Raw genomic sequence first — 16380 nt, 5'->3', positions numbered from 1 at the left:
CATGATCAACTTTTAAGCTTACGTGGGTGTTGAGCATTTACCTGTAAGAATGGAATTTATGGTAATCTTTAGTTGCAATAACTTTGGAATCGGATAATTCTTTTTTTACATATTAAATACTTGTGGATAACATATATATTTTTTGTATGTATTAATTTAGTTTGGTTAATTCTTGCTCGAGCCGGATGATGAAAAATTATCATGTCCGGTTCCCTCGGGGGATGGATCCATAAGAATTCACCTATCCCAATAACAAAAAAACCAGATTTGAATGATCCTGTATTACGAGCTAAATTAGCTAAAGGTATGGGTCATAATTATTACGGAGAGCCCGCATGGCCCAATGATCTTTTATATATTTTTCCAGTAGTCATTCTTGGTACCATTGCCTGTAACGTAGGCTTAGCGGTTTTAGAACCATCAATGATTGGTGAACCTGCGGATCCTTTTGCAACTCCTTTGGAAATATTACCTGAATGGTATTTCTTTCCTGTATTTCAAATACTTCGTACAGTGCCTAACAAATTATTGGGTGTTCTTTTAATGGCTTCAGTACCGGCGGGATTATTAACCGTACCCTTTTTGGAAAATGTTAATAAGTTCCAAAATCCATTTCGTCGTCCAGTCGCGACAACCGTCTTTTTGATTGGCACCGTGGTGGCCCTGTGGTTAGGTATTGGAGCAACATTACCAATTGATAAATCTCTAACTTTAGGTCTTTTTTAATTAAATTTATTCAATTGTAAAATAAAAGGCGTGGGTATCTAGGGAGTAGTCATTTCAAAATGAATTCTCCCTAGATACATATCTAAATTAATTTTATTAAGTAAAATAGGTTTGACTGGAAAATCGAAATTACGTTGAAGGTTTAAAATCCATTTCAATTTTAAATTGACTTTTTAGTCAAATTTTTTTTAATGCTTTTTTTTTTTTTTTCTAAAATGTCTAATATCTTTTTTACATCTTCTATGTGAAAATGTTCCATTTTGATAAGGTCTTCTTGACTGTTATTCAAAAGATCCAATAATGTATGTATATTGGACTTTTTGAGACAATTATAGATTCTGGGAGGCAATTCTAATTGGTCAATAAAAATATATTGAAACGCTAGTTCTTTTTTTTTTTTTTTAGGTTAACTAATATAATGAAAAAAAAGGTAAAAAATTAACTTGATTGTTGATTGTTTCTTCTTACAGTAGAAAAGGAATAAATAAATTAATCAATTCCAGGCTTCATGGAGTGCTTCTTTAGGAGTTAACTTCCATTTGTCCATATTTCTAGAAAAAGAATCTCTTGTTTTTCATTCCCATTCCCATAAGAATGAATACTATGATTCGCATTTTGAACAGGCATGAATACAGCATCTATAGGATAACTTCGGTCTTCAAAGTTATTTTACATTAATAAACTTAATCTCGATTTTTAATCAATACACAATTTATTATTTTGAAATTACTACTCCCTAGATACCACGCCTTTTATTTTACAATGAATAAATTAATTAAAAAGACCTAAAGTTGAGTAGTTGATTATCAATTGGTAATGTTGCTCCATACTAACCACAGGGCCACCACGGTGCCAATCAAAAAGACGGTGTCGCGACTGGACGACGAAATGGATTTTGGAACTTATTAACATTTTCAAAAAGGGTACGGTTATAATCCCGCCGGTACTGAAGCCATTAAAAAAACACCCATAATTTGTTAGGCACTGACGCGTATTTGAAATACAGGAAAGAAATACCATTCAGGTAATATTTCCAAAGGAGTTGCAAAGGATCCGCAGGTTCACCAATCATTGATGGTTCTAAAACCGCTAAGCCTACGTTAAGCAATGGTACAAGAATGACTACTGGAAAAATATATAAAAGATCATTGGGCCATGCGGGCTCTTCCGTAATAATTATGACCCATACCTTTAGCTAATTAGCTCGTAATACAGGATCATTCAAATTGGTTTTTTGTTATGGGATAGGTGAATTTATGGATCCATCCCCCGAGGGAACCGGACATGATAATTTTTCATCATCCGGCTCGAGCAAGAATTAACCAAACTAAATTAATACATACAAAAAATATATATGTTATCCACAAGTATTTAATATGTAAAAAAAGAATTATCCGATTCCAAAGTTATTGCAACTAAAGATTACCATAAATTCCATTCTTACAGGTAAATGCTCAACACCCACGTAAGCTTAAAAGTTGATCATGATTAAGTGCTTTCTGGATCGTCTCATACCTTATCAATTAATCCTTAATCTCAAAAATTATATCGAGATTTTTCAAATACAAAGGATTTACTTGTTACTAATGAAGTCTACCCTCTACTCTTCATTAGATCCTGTATTCACTCCGATAGTATCAGAAATCGAGTCGATGCAGAGGAAATGAATGCATTTACATACTATTAATTTTTTATTTTTAGCTCTTTTTTAGTAAAAATAGCTAAAAACATAATCCTGATTATGTTCCATCCCTTAATCTCCTGGATTTTTGGATTTTACGGAGCCCACTCATCCACGACATCGTCGGGTATTATGATCATAGAAAAGATTCTCTTCAAGTGAACCAGCCTATCCCCTGTATGGGGCTTACACAGTGGTTGGAACAAAGACACATTTGGTTGTGAATTCCAATGTAGCAGATAAAGTCATATTTCTGCACGGCCCGATCAATAGTTCAAGTCACACACTCCCATAATCCATTTTCTCTTCATAGAATTCCCTTCAAATTTTTATGTCAAAAAAATAATACAATATTGTGGAGTTGAAGGGAAATATCCAAATACATGTCTTATTTTTTTAATAATCCATATTTATAGCAATAAAATACGATTGTTCCTTCACCAAGTAATAAGATAAATTAGTAATTAAAAATATCTAGAATCTATATTATTTATAAGGGACCAGAAATACCTTGCTTACGTATCATTAAGAAATGCATTAACATAAATACAGCCGTAAGAAGAGGTAATACAAAAGTGTGTAAACTATAAAAACGAGTCAAAGTGGATTGTCCAACACTAGCACTTCCGCGTAATAATTCTACAAGAGGCGATCCTATTACCGGAATAGCGTCAGGTACACCTGTTACAATTTTGACTGCCCAATAGCCAATTTGATCCCAAGGTAAAGAATAACCTGTTACACCAAAAGATGCGGTCAATACACCCAGAACCACACCAGTAACCCAAGTTAATTCGCGAGGTTTTTTAAAACCACCGGTGAGGTATACACGAAATACGTGCAGGATCATCATTAGGACCATCATACTTGCCGACCATCGATGAACTGATCGGATTAACCAACCAAAGTTAGCTTCAGTCATTATATATTGAACAGAAGCAAAAGCCTCAGTAACAGTTGGACGGTAATAAAAAGTCATAGCAAATCCCGTAGCTACTTGTACTAAAAAACAAGTAAGGGTAATTCCTCCTAGACAATAAAATATGTTGACATGCGGAGGAACATATTTACTAGTTATATCGTCTGCAATCGCTTGAATCTCAAGACGTTCTTCGAACCAATCATAAACTTTATTGAGATAGGTAAACCAAGGTTCCTCCCCCTCCAAGAACTGTATATGAGAATTTCATCTCGTACAGCTCAAACAAAAAAAAGACCCAAATACTGATTGAAACGGATATGGAATATAAAGTTTTAAACTTCTCTCTCATTCAATATTATTTAAGAGTCAAAATGCGAAAGCTCTTCTTTGTGGTTAAATGCCAAAAACTCAAGTCAGCTCATACGTCTTTATGTTGTGTTGATCGTTACAGGCCTCTTGAATCTTCTAGATTACCTACCGTTATTGTCTTTTTTAGTTGGTATTTGTATGGAATGGGAATACGGATTTCTTCTTGTTTTCTTTATTATTGATAGGAATTTTCTTGTTAAGACCCTACTTATTAATTGAAACCTCAGATTCATACGAAAACCACGATAATTCAATGAAACCTTCAAAGTCCAAAGTTCACTGAGTGAGAACCATTGGATCATCACTTATTCAATAAAAAAAAAAAGAGCTATAATGATTAAAAACATAAAATACAAAGAAGCGTTTGTCCTTTGATCTAAATAAGAGTTTAAAAGCAGAAAAAAATTGATTTATGAAAATTATAAGATAGAACGGAAAGAAGTCCGGCTACGAGGTCTAAGTATTAAGTATGAATCATAGTTCGAAAACTTTGTGATCTATTTGATCTATTTCGTGCTCCAGATACTCGAATGAATATCCGACGAAATAAAACCATCTTGATAAAGATGACAGACCCCCTTCTCTGTACTATCCATAGGGTCAATTCTAACAAGTCACACACTCATATTCCGGAAATATACAATGCAGAAAAAAATTTCGCGGTCGAACTACCAAAGGAGAATAGGTGCAAAATTTTAGACCTACATACTTTACTTTTTTGTATCGAACAAAAAGCTAGCACTTCAAGATTCTTCTCAGTCTAATTCATTGAAATTCCATCCAGTAGAACAGAGGAATTATAAATCTCCAAAATAATAGATAGGAATACCGCAAATAGTGCCATTGCAACACCCATCAAAGGGGTCGTTCCCCATCCAGGAGCTACTTTACCATATTCAGAATTCAACGGTTTCAATAACTTCCCTACAGTAGTGCTTCTTGGACCAGATCTAGAACTATCTTCAACAGTTTGTGTAGCCATAAATCTTATTTTGTATTCATTACGATCTGTTGACTTTGTATACCATTCCGTTGTAAATAAACGATCTTAGCATAGATCCATTGTGGTCTTTCAATTATATAATAATGGAAACAGCAACTCTAGTCGCCATCTTTATATCTGGGTTACTTGTAAGTTTTACTGGGTATGCTCTATATACTGCCTTTGGGCAACCCTCTCAACAACTAAGAGATCCATTCGAGGAACACGGGGACTAGTTGACGTAATCAGCCTCCAAATAGTTGGAGGCTGATTACGTCAATGAAGAGAATGAAAAATTATTTCATTTTTTAGTTGAAATTGTAGGCGGTTCCCGAAAAAAAATAGCGAAAAAAATGATCCCTAAAGTCGATACTAAGAGAAATGTATAAACCAATGCTTCCATAAATTTGATCGTGGTTTACAATTATAGCTTTCATACCTGTTTTGTTTATGTTTACTGAAGGAGTATACCTCCGGATAAAGAACAAAAAAGAGTCAAAGAAACGGCAGCGATTTAAATCAAGATTCCTACAGTACCCTACCTATTAAATGAAATCAAAAAAATCGCAAACAGAAACTAAAAGAAAAAAGCAATGTTGCATCAGACTGCTTGTCTTTTTGTAGTTGGATCTCCAAGTTTTTGGAATGCCCCAAATTCCACCTGAGCATCCAAATCTGGATCAATACCAGCAAAAACATCTCTGAAGAGGGTTCTAGAACCATGCCAAATGTGTCCAAAGAAGAAAAGTAGAGCAAACGAAGCATGCCCAAAAGTAAACCAACCTCTTGGACTGCTACGAAAAACACCATCGGATTTCAAAGTAGCACGATCTAATTCAAAAATCTCACCCAATTGAGCCCGTCTAGCATATTTTTTCACAGTTGCGGGATCACTATAACTTACTCCATTGAGTTCACCACCATAAAACTCAACAGTTACACCTACTTGTTCGACACTATATTTAGATTCTGCCCTTCTAAACGGGACGTCGGCTCTAACAATTCCGTCTCCGTCTACCAAAACAACCGGAAATGTTTCAAAAAAAGTAGGCATACGGCGTACAAAAAGTTCACGCCCTTCTTTATTTCTAAAGACGGGGTGTCCTAACCATCCAACAGCTATTCCATCCCCATTGTCCATTGAACCCGCTCGGAATAATCCCCCTTTTGCTGGATTATTACCAATATAATCATAAAAAGCTAATTTTTCAGGAATTTTAGACCAAGCTTCTGATACACTTTGATTTTCAGCTAGTCCGGCACTAACTCTTCGATATATTTCTTGTTGAAAGTATCCCTGATCCCATTGATAACGAGTAGGACCAAATAATTCGATGGGAGTAGTTGCAGAACCATACCACATAGTTCCAGCAACAATAAAAGCTGCAAAAAAGACAGCAGCAATACTACTGGAAAGGACGGTTTCAATATTTCCCATACGTAATCCTTTGTATAGACGTTGAGGCGGACGAACACTAAGATGGAATAAGCCCGCTAATATACCCAACGTCCCTGCTGCAATATGATGAGAGGCTATTCCTCCCGGAACAAAAGGGTCAAAACCCTCCACGCCCCACGCCGGATTTACGGGTTGGACCTTTCCGGTTAGTCCATAAGGGTCGGATACCCATATTCCAGGACCATATAATCCTGTTACATGAAATGCGCCAAAACCAAAGCAAGCCACTCCTGAAAGAAATAAATGAATTCCAAAAATCTTGGGCAAATCCAAAGAAGGTTTTCCTGTACGTTCATCACAAAAAATTTCTAGATCCCAATATACCCAATGCCAAATAGCTGCCAAGAAGCACAAGCCAGAAAACACGATATGTGCTGCGGCTACCCCTTCGTAACTCCAAAGACCCGGATTCGTTATAGTCCCTCCTGTAATATTCCAACCGCCCCATGAATTGGTTATTCCTAAACGAGTCATGAAAGGTATAACGAACATACCTTGTCTCCACATTGGATCAAGAACAGGGTCGGAGGGATCAAAAACAGCTAATTCATATAGAGCCATGGAACCGGCCCAACCAGCAACCAGAGCAGTATGCATTATATGAACCGAAAGCAAACGACCGGGATCATTCAATACAACAGTATGAACACGATACCAAGGCAAACCCATGGAAATACCCCTTTATCAATGAAAAATAGACACTATGTAACTTTATTGCATTGGAAAAAACTATGTTACGGACCCCCCCTTTTTAGGTAATTATTTCGGAGAAAGGATTAATATTTGTTCTATTCTGTTAGTAATAATGGAACAATTCGATTCATAGGAAAAAAGGGAAGCGGATCTATTCTATATCCGATAAGTACCAATACGCAATGGGGGTGAATCCTATGTTATATGAACCAAGATAGCTATTGTTGTTCAGAAGCCCGTTCGTAAAAAGTTTCCTTTAATTTTTATTCATTCTCTCTTACTTTACTTTTATTTTATATTTTATTTTAGCTTATTCAACTTCTGTATTAAATATGATTAATTTAAATATGATTAATATTAATAAAGTAGAAAAAAGGATAATATGATAAAAAAAAATGAAACCCCAGTCTTACGTTTCCACATCAAAGTGAAATAGAGAACTTCATTCTCTTTTTTTTTCATTTCATGCCTATTGGCGTTCCAAAAGTACCTTTTCGAAGTCCTGGAGAAGGAGATACATCTTGGGTTGACATATAGTGCGACTTGTCAGATATATTGGGCTATATGGGATTTCCCCATTTTCTCCCTCGATCGAGATATCCTCTGTTTCGCTCAAAAAGATTGATTGAATTATCAAAAATTTGTAACGCGAAGCGCAAAAAATAAATTAGAATTAAATGCAGGGAGTATTTAGATTGATATTAGATTATCAAAAATTTTTTATGGTTTACGTGATCGGACTAATAAAATTAAGTATCCAGGCTCCGTTTAGCAAAAATCCAATTGATAATTAATATATAATATTTTTATAATTACTACTTAATATGATATGAATATGATATCAAAATTATGATAAAAATTCTATTAAAAAATAAAAAAAATACAAAAAATTGAAACAGGGTGATCTAAAACTGTTGATCAAATAAAATAATATAATTAAAAATTTATTGACTATTTGACAGAAGACATGTGAAAGAAATGAATTGAAAAAAAAAGAAGGAGTAGTAAAAAAAAAAAAGACGCGGTATTGGTTCATTTGTCCTATATGTGCAAATCAAAATCGGGCAAATTTTTCCTTTTACTCGGAGTAGAGCATAAACCTAAAAAAACGGAATAAAAAAAGGAAGAAGCCCATTCAGGAACAAGAAAAAACCATCCCCATTTCAACTGAATCTCGATGAAAAAAAAATATCAATGAATCAAGTTAGTCTGACAGGCCTAATCAATCGTTTTATTATTTTATTATTAGGATTATAATATCTAATAAATAAAAGGGGCCAAAACTTATTTATTTTTTCTTTTACTTTTAAAAGGGAAGCAAGCCCTTCCCTTATTAAGTTAGAAAGAAAAGCCTTCTCTGAAAAAAAAGGGGGGGTTGGAATCGACACATTGATTTTTTAACAATTTTTGTTGAACCGTATGCATCAAAAGGTGCCTGTACGGCTCCTAAGGAATAAAATTTTATCCTAATCAACCGACTTTATCGAGAAAGATTGTTTTTTTTAGGCCAAGAGGTTGATACCGAAATCTCGAATCAACTTATTAGTCTTATGATATATCTCAGTATAGAAAAGGATACCAAAGATCTTTATTTGTTTATAAACTCTCCTGGTGGATGGGTAATATCTGGAATGGCTATTTATGATACTATGCAATTTGTGCGACCCGATGTACAGACAATATGCATGGGATTGGCCGCTTCAATAGCATCCTTTATCCTAGTCGGAGGAGAAATTACCAAACGTATAGCATTCCCTCACGCTTGGCGCCAATGAGTTTTTTTATTTTAGAGAAAAAATACTATGCCTTCGCCCTCGGAAATATGAATTAGTTAAGTAATAATAGCATGGCACTTCGAATTCGATATGAAATTTTTTAGATTAAAAAAATTAGATTATATATTGAAAGAGTAGTATGGGATAAGAAAGGGGTATTTAAAATGATATCTTCCCTATTCGGGCACATCCCAGCGTCACAAACTTTGTTTTCACACCGGAAGCTTATTTACAAAAACAAAAAAAAAGACACTTTGGGATTGCTGAATCATAGACGGATCAAAAAAAATGATATATAAAGCAACGGAACCATCATAGTATTTTTTTAACTCCTACAAAACAAAAAAGAAGGATGGTAATTGGATCATTTATGGATCCGCGTATAATAGAACCTATATTTTGTTTTCTTTCGCCGAAAGGAAAGGTCAAAAACGTAAATTCCATTCTAGAGCCGTATGCAACGCACAAAAAAAGCCTGTACGGTTATTCAAATTTCTCTGTTTTTTTGGTTATCTCGCCTCATTCTGCGAAATAGAAAAAGCTTTTCTATTATATCATCAGGGTAATGATCCATCAACCCGCTAGTTCGTTTTATGAGGCACAAACGGGAGAAGTTATCTTGGAAGCGGAAGAACTACTAAAACTTCGCGAAACCATCACAAGGGTTTATGTACAAAGAACGGGCAAACCTATATGGGTTGTATCCGAAGACATGGAAAGGGATGTTTTTATGTCAGCAACAGAAGCCCAAGCTCATGGCATTGTTGATCTTGTAGCGGTTCAATAAAAATAGGAGCGATTTCATGCAAATCTACCACTGCTAATTTTATATCTTTTTAGATTAAAGGTTTAGTTTCATATTCTCTTCAATATATTTTTTTTATATTGAAGAGAATCTTGAAGAGAAGTAATTCAGAATTAGCCGGTTAGAACCCATCTAAACCAGCCCATTATTTATATGATTCCGTATGCCAACCATTAAACAACTTATTAGAAATACAAGACAGCCAATCCGAAATGTCACAAAATCCCCAGCGCTTCGGGGATGCCCTCAGCGACGAGGAACATGTACTCGGGTGTATGTGCGACTCGTTTAGATCATAGACTGAAACACAAAAAGGAAATTCTTTTTGAAATATCAAGGATCAGTACCTGTTAATAAAATAGAATGGAGGAACTCGATTCATTATTTCAAAAAGATAGATCATTCATATCTTCTATTGTGTCTGAAACTTATGGTTTACATTGGTGCAAATCCAATCAACTCCATTTTTTAGAAAACCCCCAATGATAACAAATGGTTATCAATTAAGCGGGGGAAATCCCATTTTTTATTAAAAAGATTCCACTCTTGAAAGAAAAAACGGACTAACAGGGTAAATGACCAAATCAATTTTAAAATAAAATACCGTTACTGTATAAAGTGGATCTCATTGTGAAAGATCTATTACTGGAATATTAATGGGGTAGAGCCAAAGAATGTGAATTGTACAAGTTACCAATAGTATTGATTAATTAAAAGAAGGAGCTCCGGTGTATAGAGAGGACCTCACCGTTTTAGAAGTAACCATAGAAACGAAGGAACCCACTATTTATCCATTTCTATTTACTACTTTTTGTAGTTATTCTATTTTTTTTATATCAAGTACCAAGGCAATTTATCCTTTCAAAGCAAAGGAAAATACCTAGCCAAAAATAGTGGTGGGGAAGGTTAGAGTAGCAAAAGCCATTGGAATTTTTTTTTATACATTGGAATAATTCGTTTGGTTATTAATGACTAGTAAAGGGAAAAGAATAACTAAAACTAAAAAAAGAATTAGTTATTCATCAAAGTTTGATTTATTCAATGACTAGAATTAAACGCGGATATATAGCTCGGAGGCGTAGAACAAAACTTCGTTTATTTGCATCAAGCTTTCAAGGGGCTCATTCACGACTTACACGAACTATGACTCAACAGAGAATAAGAGCTTTAGTTTCGGCTCGTCGGGATAGGGGTAAAAGAAAAAGAGATTTTCGTCGTTTATGGATCACTCGAATAAATGCCGTAATTCACGAAACGGAGGTATTCTATAGTTATAACCGATTCATACACAATCTGTACAAGAAGCAATTACTTCTTAATCGAAAAATACTTGCACAAATAGCTCTATTAAATAGGAGTTGTCTTTATACGATTTCAAATGAGATCAAAAAATGAGGGGATTGGAAGAAATCCACTAAAATATTTGAAATAGAGTTCTTAAGTAGAATAAGCTCGGGGAGGGTAGAGTAGAAATTAGTATTATAAAAAAAGTCGTCAAAACAAAACGAGGGTATATAGTCGCTAAAAAAAGACTTATTCTTTTCTTTTCGACGATTCTTTTCTTTTTTTTTTTTTTTTATGACAGAAACAGACGTAACAATCAAATTTTGATTCTTGATTGGATTTGTCGAACAAAATATTAACCTCTTTTTTAATTCCTTCAGATTAGTTATTCAATTGAAGAATAAGTCTATTTTTTTCTGGTTCTAAGGCTAGTAGTTCTAGGGGTCGACTCACTTCTTTCAAATTGTTTCTGATTATTAAGAAAAGGTAACAAAGATAAAATACGAGCTTGTTTTATAGCAATAGTAATTAATCGTTGTTGTTTTAAAGTTACTCTATTCACCCGTCTAGATAATATTTTTCCTTGTTCACTAATAAATCGACTAATTAAACTCATGTTTCTATAATCAATTCGATCCCCCGATTGGATCGGGGGCAAACGCCGACGAAAAGATCGCTTGGATTTAGTAAAAGGTCGCTTAGATTTATTCATAATTTTTTATTCCTTACCTATAAAATCCTATTTTTGATCGGATCAAAATAAAAACGATTGCTATTTCTATATAGGATAGAGTTTCTATATAGAATTAAGAATATAGGATTTGATTTCTTTCTATTATTTTATTTGTTTATATTTATATATATGTAATAATACGTAGATACTCTCATTATTCCTGTTCTTAAAATAAAATTTGACATACAAGCACTCAATTTTATCTATTTCTTAATTTCCCCATGAATTGTATGTTTATAACAATAGGGACAGAATTTTCTCAATTCCAATCGACTAGGAGTGTTATGCCGATTCTTTTGAGTAATATATCTGGAAATTCCAGCCGATTCTTTCTTAATATCATTTCGAACACAACTGGTACATTCCAAAATAATTGTTACTCGAACATCTTTACCTTTGGCCATGAAACCTCCTTTGGATTTATGATTCACCCCCAATCTTCTATTTTAATTTTAGGGTCCATAAAGAACAAGAACAAAAAAAATAGAAGCTGTTAATTAACTCAAAAAAATGTCTTAAATATTTCGTTGCAATGAATATTAATTAGTAATTAAATAAAAAGAAAATAATAAGTAATATAATGATTTTTTGAAAACTATATTTCAAATCTTTGTACAGTATTTTTTTTAAGTATCTCGTAGGATACTCTTTCCCTAGCAACACTTTTTTTTAATTGGATCCTGAACCCTCGTTTTTATGACCTTTCGGCCCCCTTTTTTTTTTCTAATTCTTTTTTTAGAATTAGAAAAAAAAGGGGGGGTTATTCCCCGATCGTTGATCGTATCTCTAAATTTTTTTATCCTTTCTGATGTTAATAACTAGAATTAAAAAAAGGGAAATGTTAATGCATCTGGAAATAAACGATTAATCTCTATTAATAAACCTGCTAACGAAACGAACCATAGAGTACTTAGTACCGGTGCTACGGAAAGATATGTTTTTAGATCTCGCATTTGAAATCCTCCTTCTTTCTTCTTTATTGTATTACAATATATATAGTAATATATATAACTATAGATGTACATGTAGTTAAGAAGTTCTTGTATTTGTATATGTAACCCCCCATTTTCAAAATTAGAATTGAAATATTGTCTACTAGAACGATCTTATAGATTCCATTTTCAAATGGAAACGCCTTTTATGTAAATTTGAAATTGATAGGATTTGCCTAAAAAAAGTAATTTTTTTAATTATACTTATATATATGTTTGTTATCTGATATGAAACAAAAAAAAAAGAAGGATGTGGAAAACAAGATAGGAATTGTTTACAATGACACTGTAAACCAATCGAAAGGGATGTAGCGCAGCTTGGTAGCGCGTTTGTTTTGGGTACAAAATGTCACGGGTTCAAATCCTGTCATCCCTACCTAATTACTGCTCAGAAGAGCAGTAACGAGGAATCCATTTTAGATTTATCTTTTTTTAATAAAATTGGACATACATATAATTCTGAATTTTATGATATACTATGATATAGTATATACGTACAAAATCGATTCGAGTTAAAGAATGTCCTCTTTCTAGCCTTTTCGTTTTTTTATAAAAAAACAAGAAAAGCGCTCTTAGTTCAGTTCGGTAGAACGTGGGTCTCCAAAACCCAATGTCGTAGGTTCAAATCCTACAGAGCGTGATGTCACTCTTGTTTATTAGATTGTGTCAAAATTCCACTGTTCGCAAATAATTGAGCAGCAATCTGAATTCGACCTCCCGCATATGAAAGCAAGAAGGAGGTCAGTCAAAAAAAAGAGATGTTAATTAATCAAAAGTCCAACTGATCACCACGTCTGTATTGTAAATAAGCAGTTACGAATAATCCAGCCAAAGTAATAGGAATTAGACCTAAGACGATTCCAAATAAAGAAACTTCAATCATTTCAATTTTATTTTGTTTTCATTTTTGAAAGGGAGAAAAGAGAGGTACTATCTATTCCTAGCTCTTAATCTGTATTGCCGACGAATCTCAATGACCAAAATTGGGTAATTAACACGGTAAGGAACTATCGAACATATGAAATACCATATAAATCTTTTTTGATCAAAAAAGATTCATTCAATTAATTTCAAATAAGTCGTATTTTGCTTAGACCAATAAATAGAACTGAGGTTATAGTTAAAGCTGCTAGTAGAAAACCGAAATAACTAGTTATAGTAGGCATGAAGGGACTCAATAAAATATGTTTTTTTATACATATGTTTCTAAAGTACTTCCCGAAGTTTCAATAAAAAAATTTTTTAAAGTAAAGATAGATACAAATACTAGTTCCAAGAATCAAAAAATTAAATTGAAAATTTGTGAGTTATCAAGCATTATCGGTGGTATGAACAAAAATAGAGAAAAAGAAAAAACGAAATTCATCGTCTTTGGCATCTGCACCATCTCAGGATTCAGAATTCACGTAACTGATTCATTGAAAAACTCTTTAAGAAATTAATAAGAAAAAATAATACATAAAAAAATAACTCTATTATATAACTTCAGTTAAAACATAGAACTTTTTTTGAATAAACATGTAAAAATTTTTAAAAAAGTTGTTTGATTCTTTTTTTTTAAGTGACCTTAGAGAACCTAGAATATGCCCCCTTCTACATTTATTCAAATTGAAATAAATTCAATTTTGAATAAAGTAGATTAATATAGTAGAGCAGTTTTCTTCATTTAATCTATGAAATTAAACCAAAAAGCAGTATCCTACACGGAGAACGAGATCAGTCAAAAAAGAGTTATTTATTTTAACTAGATTTTAAAACTTGTAATTAGCAATTTCTATTATCGTTTCCTTTCTAGGTTTTAGGTTTTTTTCTTTCGATATTATATAGAAAATAGAGTGAAAAACCCATCATCTTTGTAGTTAGTTAAAGAAAGAAAAAACCTTTAAATTGAATACAACAAAACAATGCACGCATTCCAAAGATTTAGTATTATTATTTTTTTATTATTTGTTGTTCTTTTGAATTGATCCAAAACTATTCTTCCTTTTCTTGTTACTGGAAATTAATTCCTTAAAATAAAATGAAATAAAAAGCAAAAACGGGGGGGGGGTCACATTATCATTACAAAAAAATATCTTCTACAATTATGCATATGCAACAAAAATGAAATTGATGGGTTTTGGATTCAATTGACTTGGGACAATATGAGAATTTCCTTAATGAATTATTAGAATTAGAAACCACCCTCTTGAATTTTCATTTTATCTAATCTTTAGTTTATTTTCTAGTCCAAAACAAATAAAGGATCAAAGCCCTATAGATTACAGATACAGGAATTTGAAGAAGTGGAACATGGTTATACATCGACAAGCAAAAAAAAAAACGAAATAAATTATCTAACACTTCAGTTCTATACTAATTCAAATTGCGTTGCTGTGTCAGAAGAAGGATAGCTATACTGATTCGGTAGACTCTAAAAATACCCTTGGTACTTTATTGACGATCTCACAAAGATGTAATCTCAGTGAATTTGAATTTACTGATTCATCTTTTACAGAATCGATTCCCTACAAGAATATCTGGAGTTCAGTATGTCTGGAAGCACAGGAGAACGTTCTTTTGCTGATATTATTACCAGTATTCGATACTGGGTCATTCATAGCATTACTATACCTTCCCTATTCATTGCGGGCTGGTTATTCGTCAGCACCGGTTAGCTTACGATGTGTTTGGGAGCCCTCGTCCAAACGAGTATTTTACAGAGAGCCGACAGGGCATTCCATTAATAACAGGCCTTTTGATTCTTTGGAACAACTCGACGAATTTAGTAGATCTTTTAGGAGGACCCAATGACTATAGATAGGACCTATCCAATTTTTACAGTGCGCTGGTTGGCTGTTCATGGACTAGCTGTACCTACCGTTTCTTTTTTGGGGTCAATATCAGCAATGCAGTTCATCCAACGATAAACCGAATTCAATTATTTATAGAGCTATGACACAATCAAATCCGAACGAACAAAATGTTGAATTAAATCGTACCAGTCTCTATTGGGGGTTATTACTCATTTTGTACTTGCTGTTTTATTTTCAAATTATTCTTCAATTAAAATTAAGTAAAATTAAGAAAAGAGCGTAGAATAATAAAATAAAAAACAAAGAGTAGTAATTTTTTATCCCATTCGTTTCTTATCCCATTCGGATGGATTATATATCATAATATCTCTGACTGTTTATGTTTCTAGCATGACCACTCGATGAAATGTGGAGGGAAGCAGGATAAATGGCTGATACTACTGGAAGGATTCCTCTTTGGGTAATAGGTACTGTAGCTGGTATTTTGTGATCGGTTTAATAGGTATTTCTTTTATGGTTCATATTCAGGATTAGGTTCATCCCTGTAGAAAGGATGAACTGAGTTATAGACGTGAAAACATAAGAACTCAACGGGGCCAAACTCTTCCTTCTTTGTCTGATTCGAGGGGGTCCCGTTGAACTGCTAATAATCAGAACAATTTTATCGTGTTTTTGAAAATGAACTTAATTAGATTAGTAGGTTAGGAGCATATAGTATTATTATTAACCTTCAAAGATCGAAAAAAAGGGGGGGGGGTCACTTAATTTATTTTTGCTTTCCCGACTGACACAATATTTTTTATCATTAGATATATCATTAAAATTTGTCTATACTCATACTAATAGAAGTTTTTATTATTTTTTAGTATTTCATCAAACTTGAAATGAATGAAAATAAATAAACTACAAAAAGTAACTATTATTAATACTATTAATTAATAATTATATATACGATATATATTAATATAGATATATTAAAACCTTATATATATAGAAACAGTAATATATGTAAACTAAGAATAGGATTTTTTAACGAATGCAATAAGAATGACAAGATCGACACAAGAAAAGGATGTCTAAAATCCTTTCTTGTGTCGAAGACTCGCAAGACAAGTAATACTCCCTATAGTCCCTAAAATTTGTTATTTCGCCATTTCTAGTTCC

At 33.1% G+C, this 16380-nt stretch overlaps 1 protein-coding gene and 1 non-coding gene across 2 annotated transcripts; one reads left to right on the top strand and one right to left on the bottom strand.

Moving 5' to 3' along the window:
- Positions 1-2692: 2692 nt before the first annotated feature.
- LOC125602823 (photosystem II CP47 reaction center protein) lies at positions 2693-15518 on the bottom strand. The gene is made up of 2 exons (XM_048774234.1): positions 4319-15518; positions 2693-3539 (listed from the first exon to the last, which is right to left on the bottom strand). The coding sequence occupies exon 1, from the start codon at positions 6806-6808 to the stop codon at positions 5282-5284; it is 1527 nt and encodes a 508-aa protein (XP_048630191.1). The 5' UTR covers positions 6809-15518; the 3' UTR covers positions 2693-3539; positions 4319-5281.
- TRNAW-CCA lies at positions 12988-13061 on the top strand. The gene has a single exon. It is a non-coding gene; the product is annotated as a tRNA-Trp (tRNA).
- Positions 15519-16380: the final 862 nt, after the last annotated feature.

This window comes from Brassica napus, unplaced genomic scaffold (assembly GCF_020379485.1).
Source record: "Brassica napus cultivar Da-Ae unplaced genomic scaffold, Da-Ae ScsIHWf_3002;HRSCAF=3789, whole genome shotgun sequence".
NCBI classification, from domain to species: Eukaryota; Viridiplantae; Streptophyta; class Magnoliopsida; order Brassicales; family Brassicaceae; genus Brassica; species Brassica napus.
Note: the sequence above shows the minus strand (reverse complement) of the source record. Positions and strands in the feature narration are given on the sequence as shown.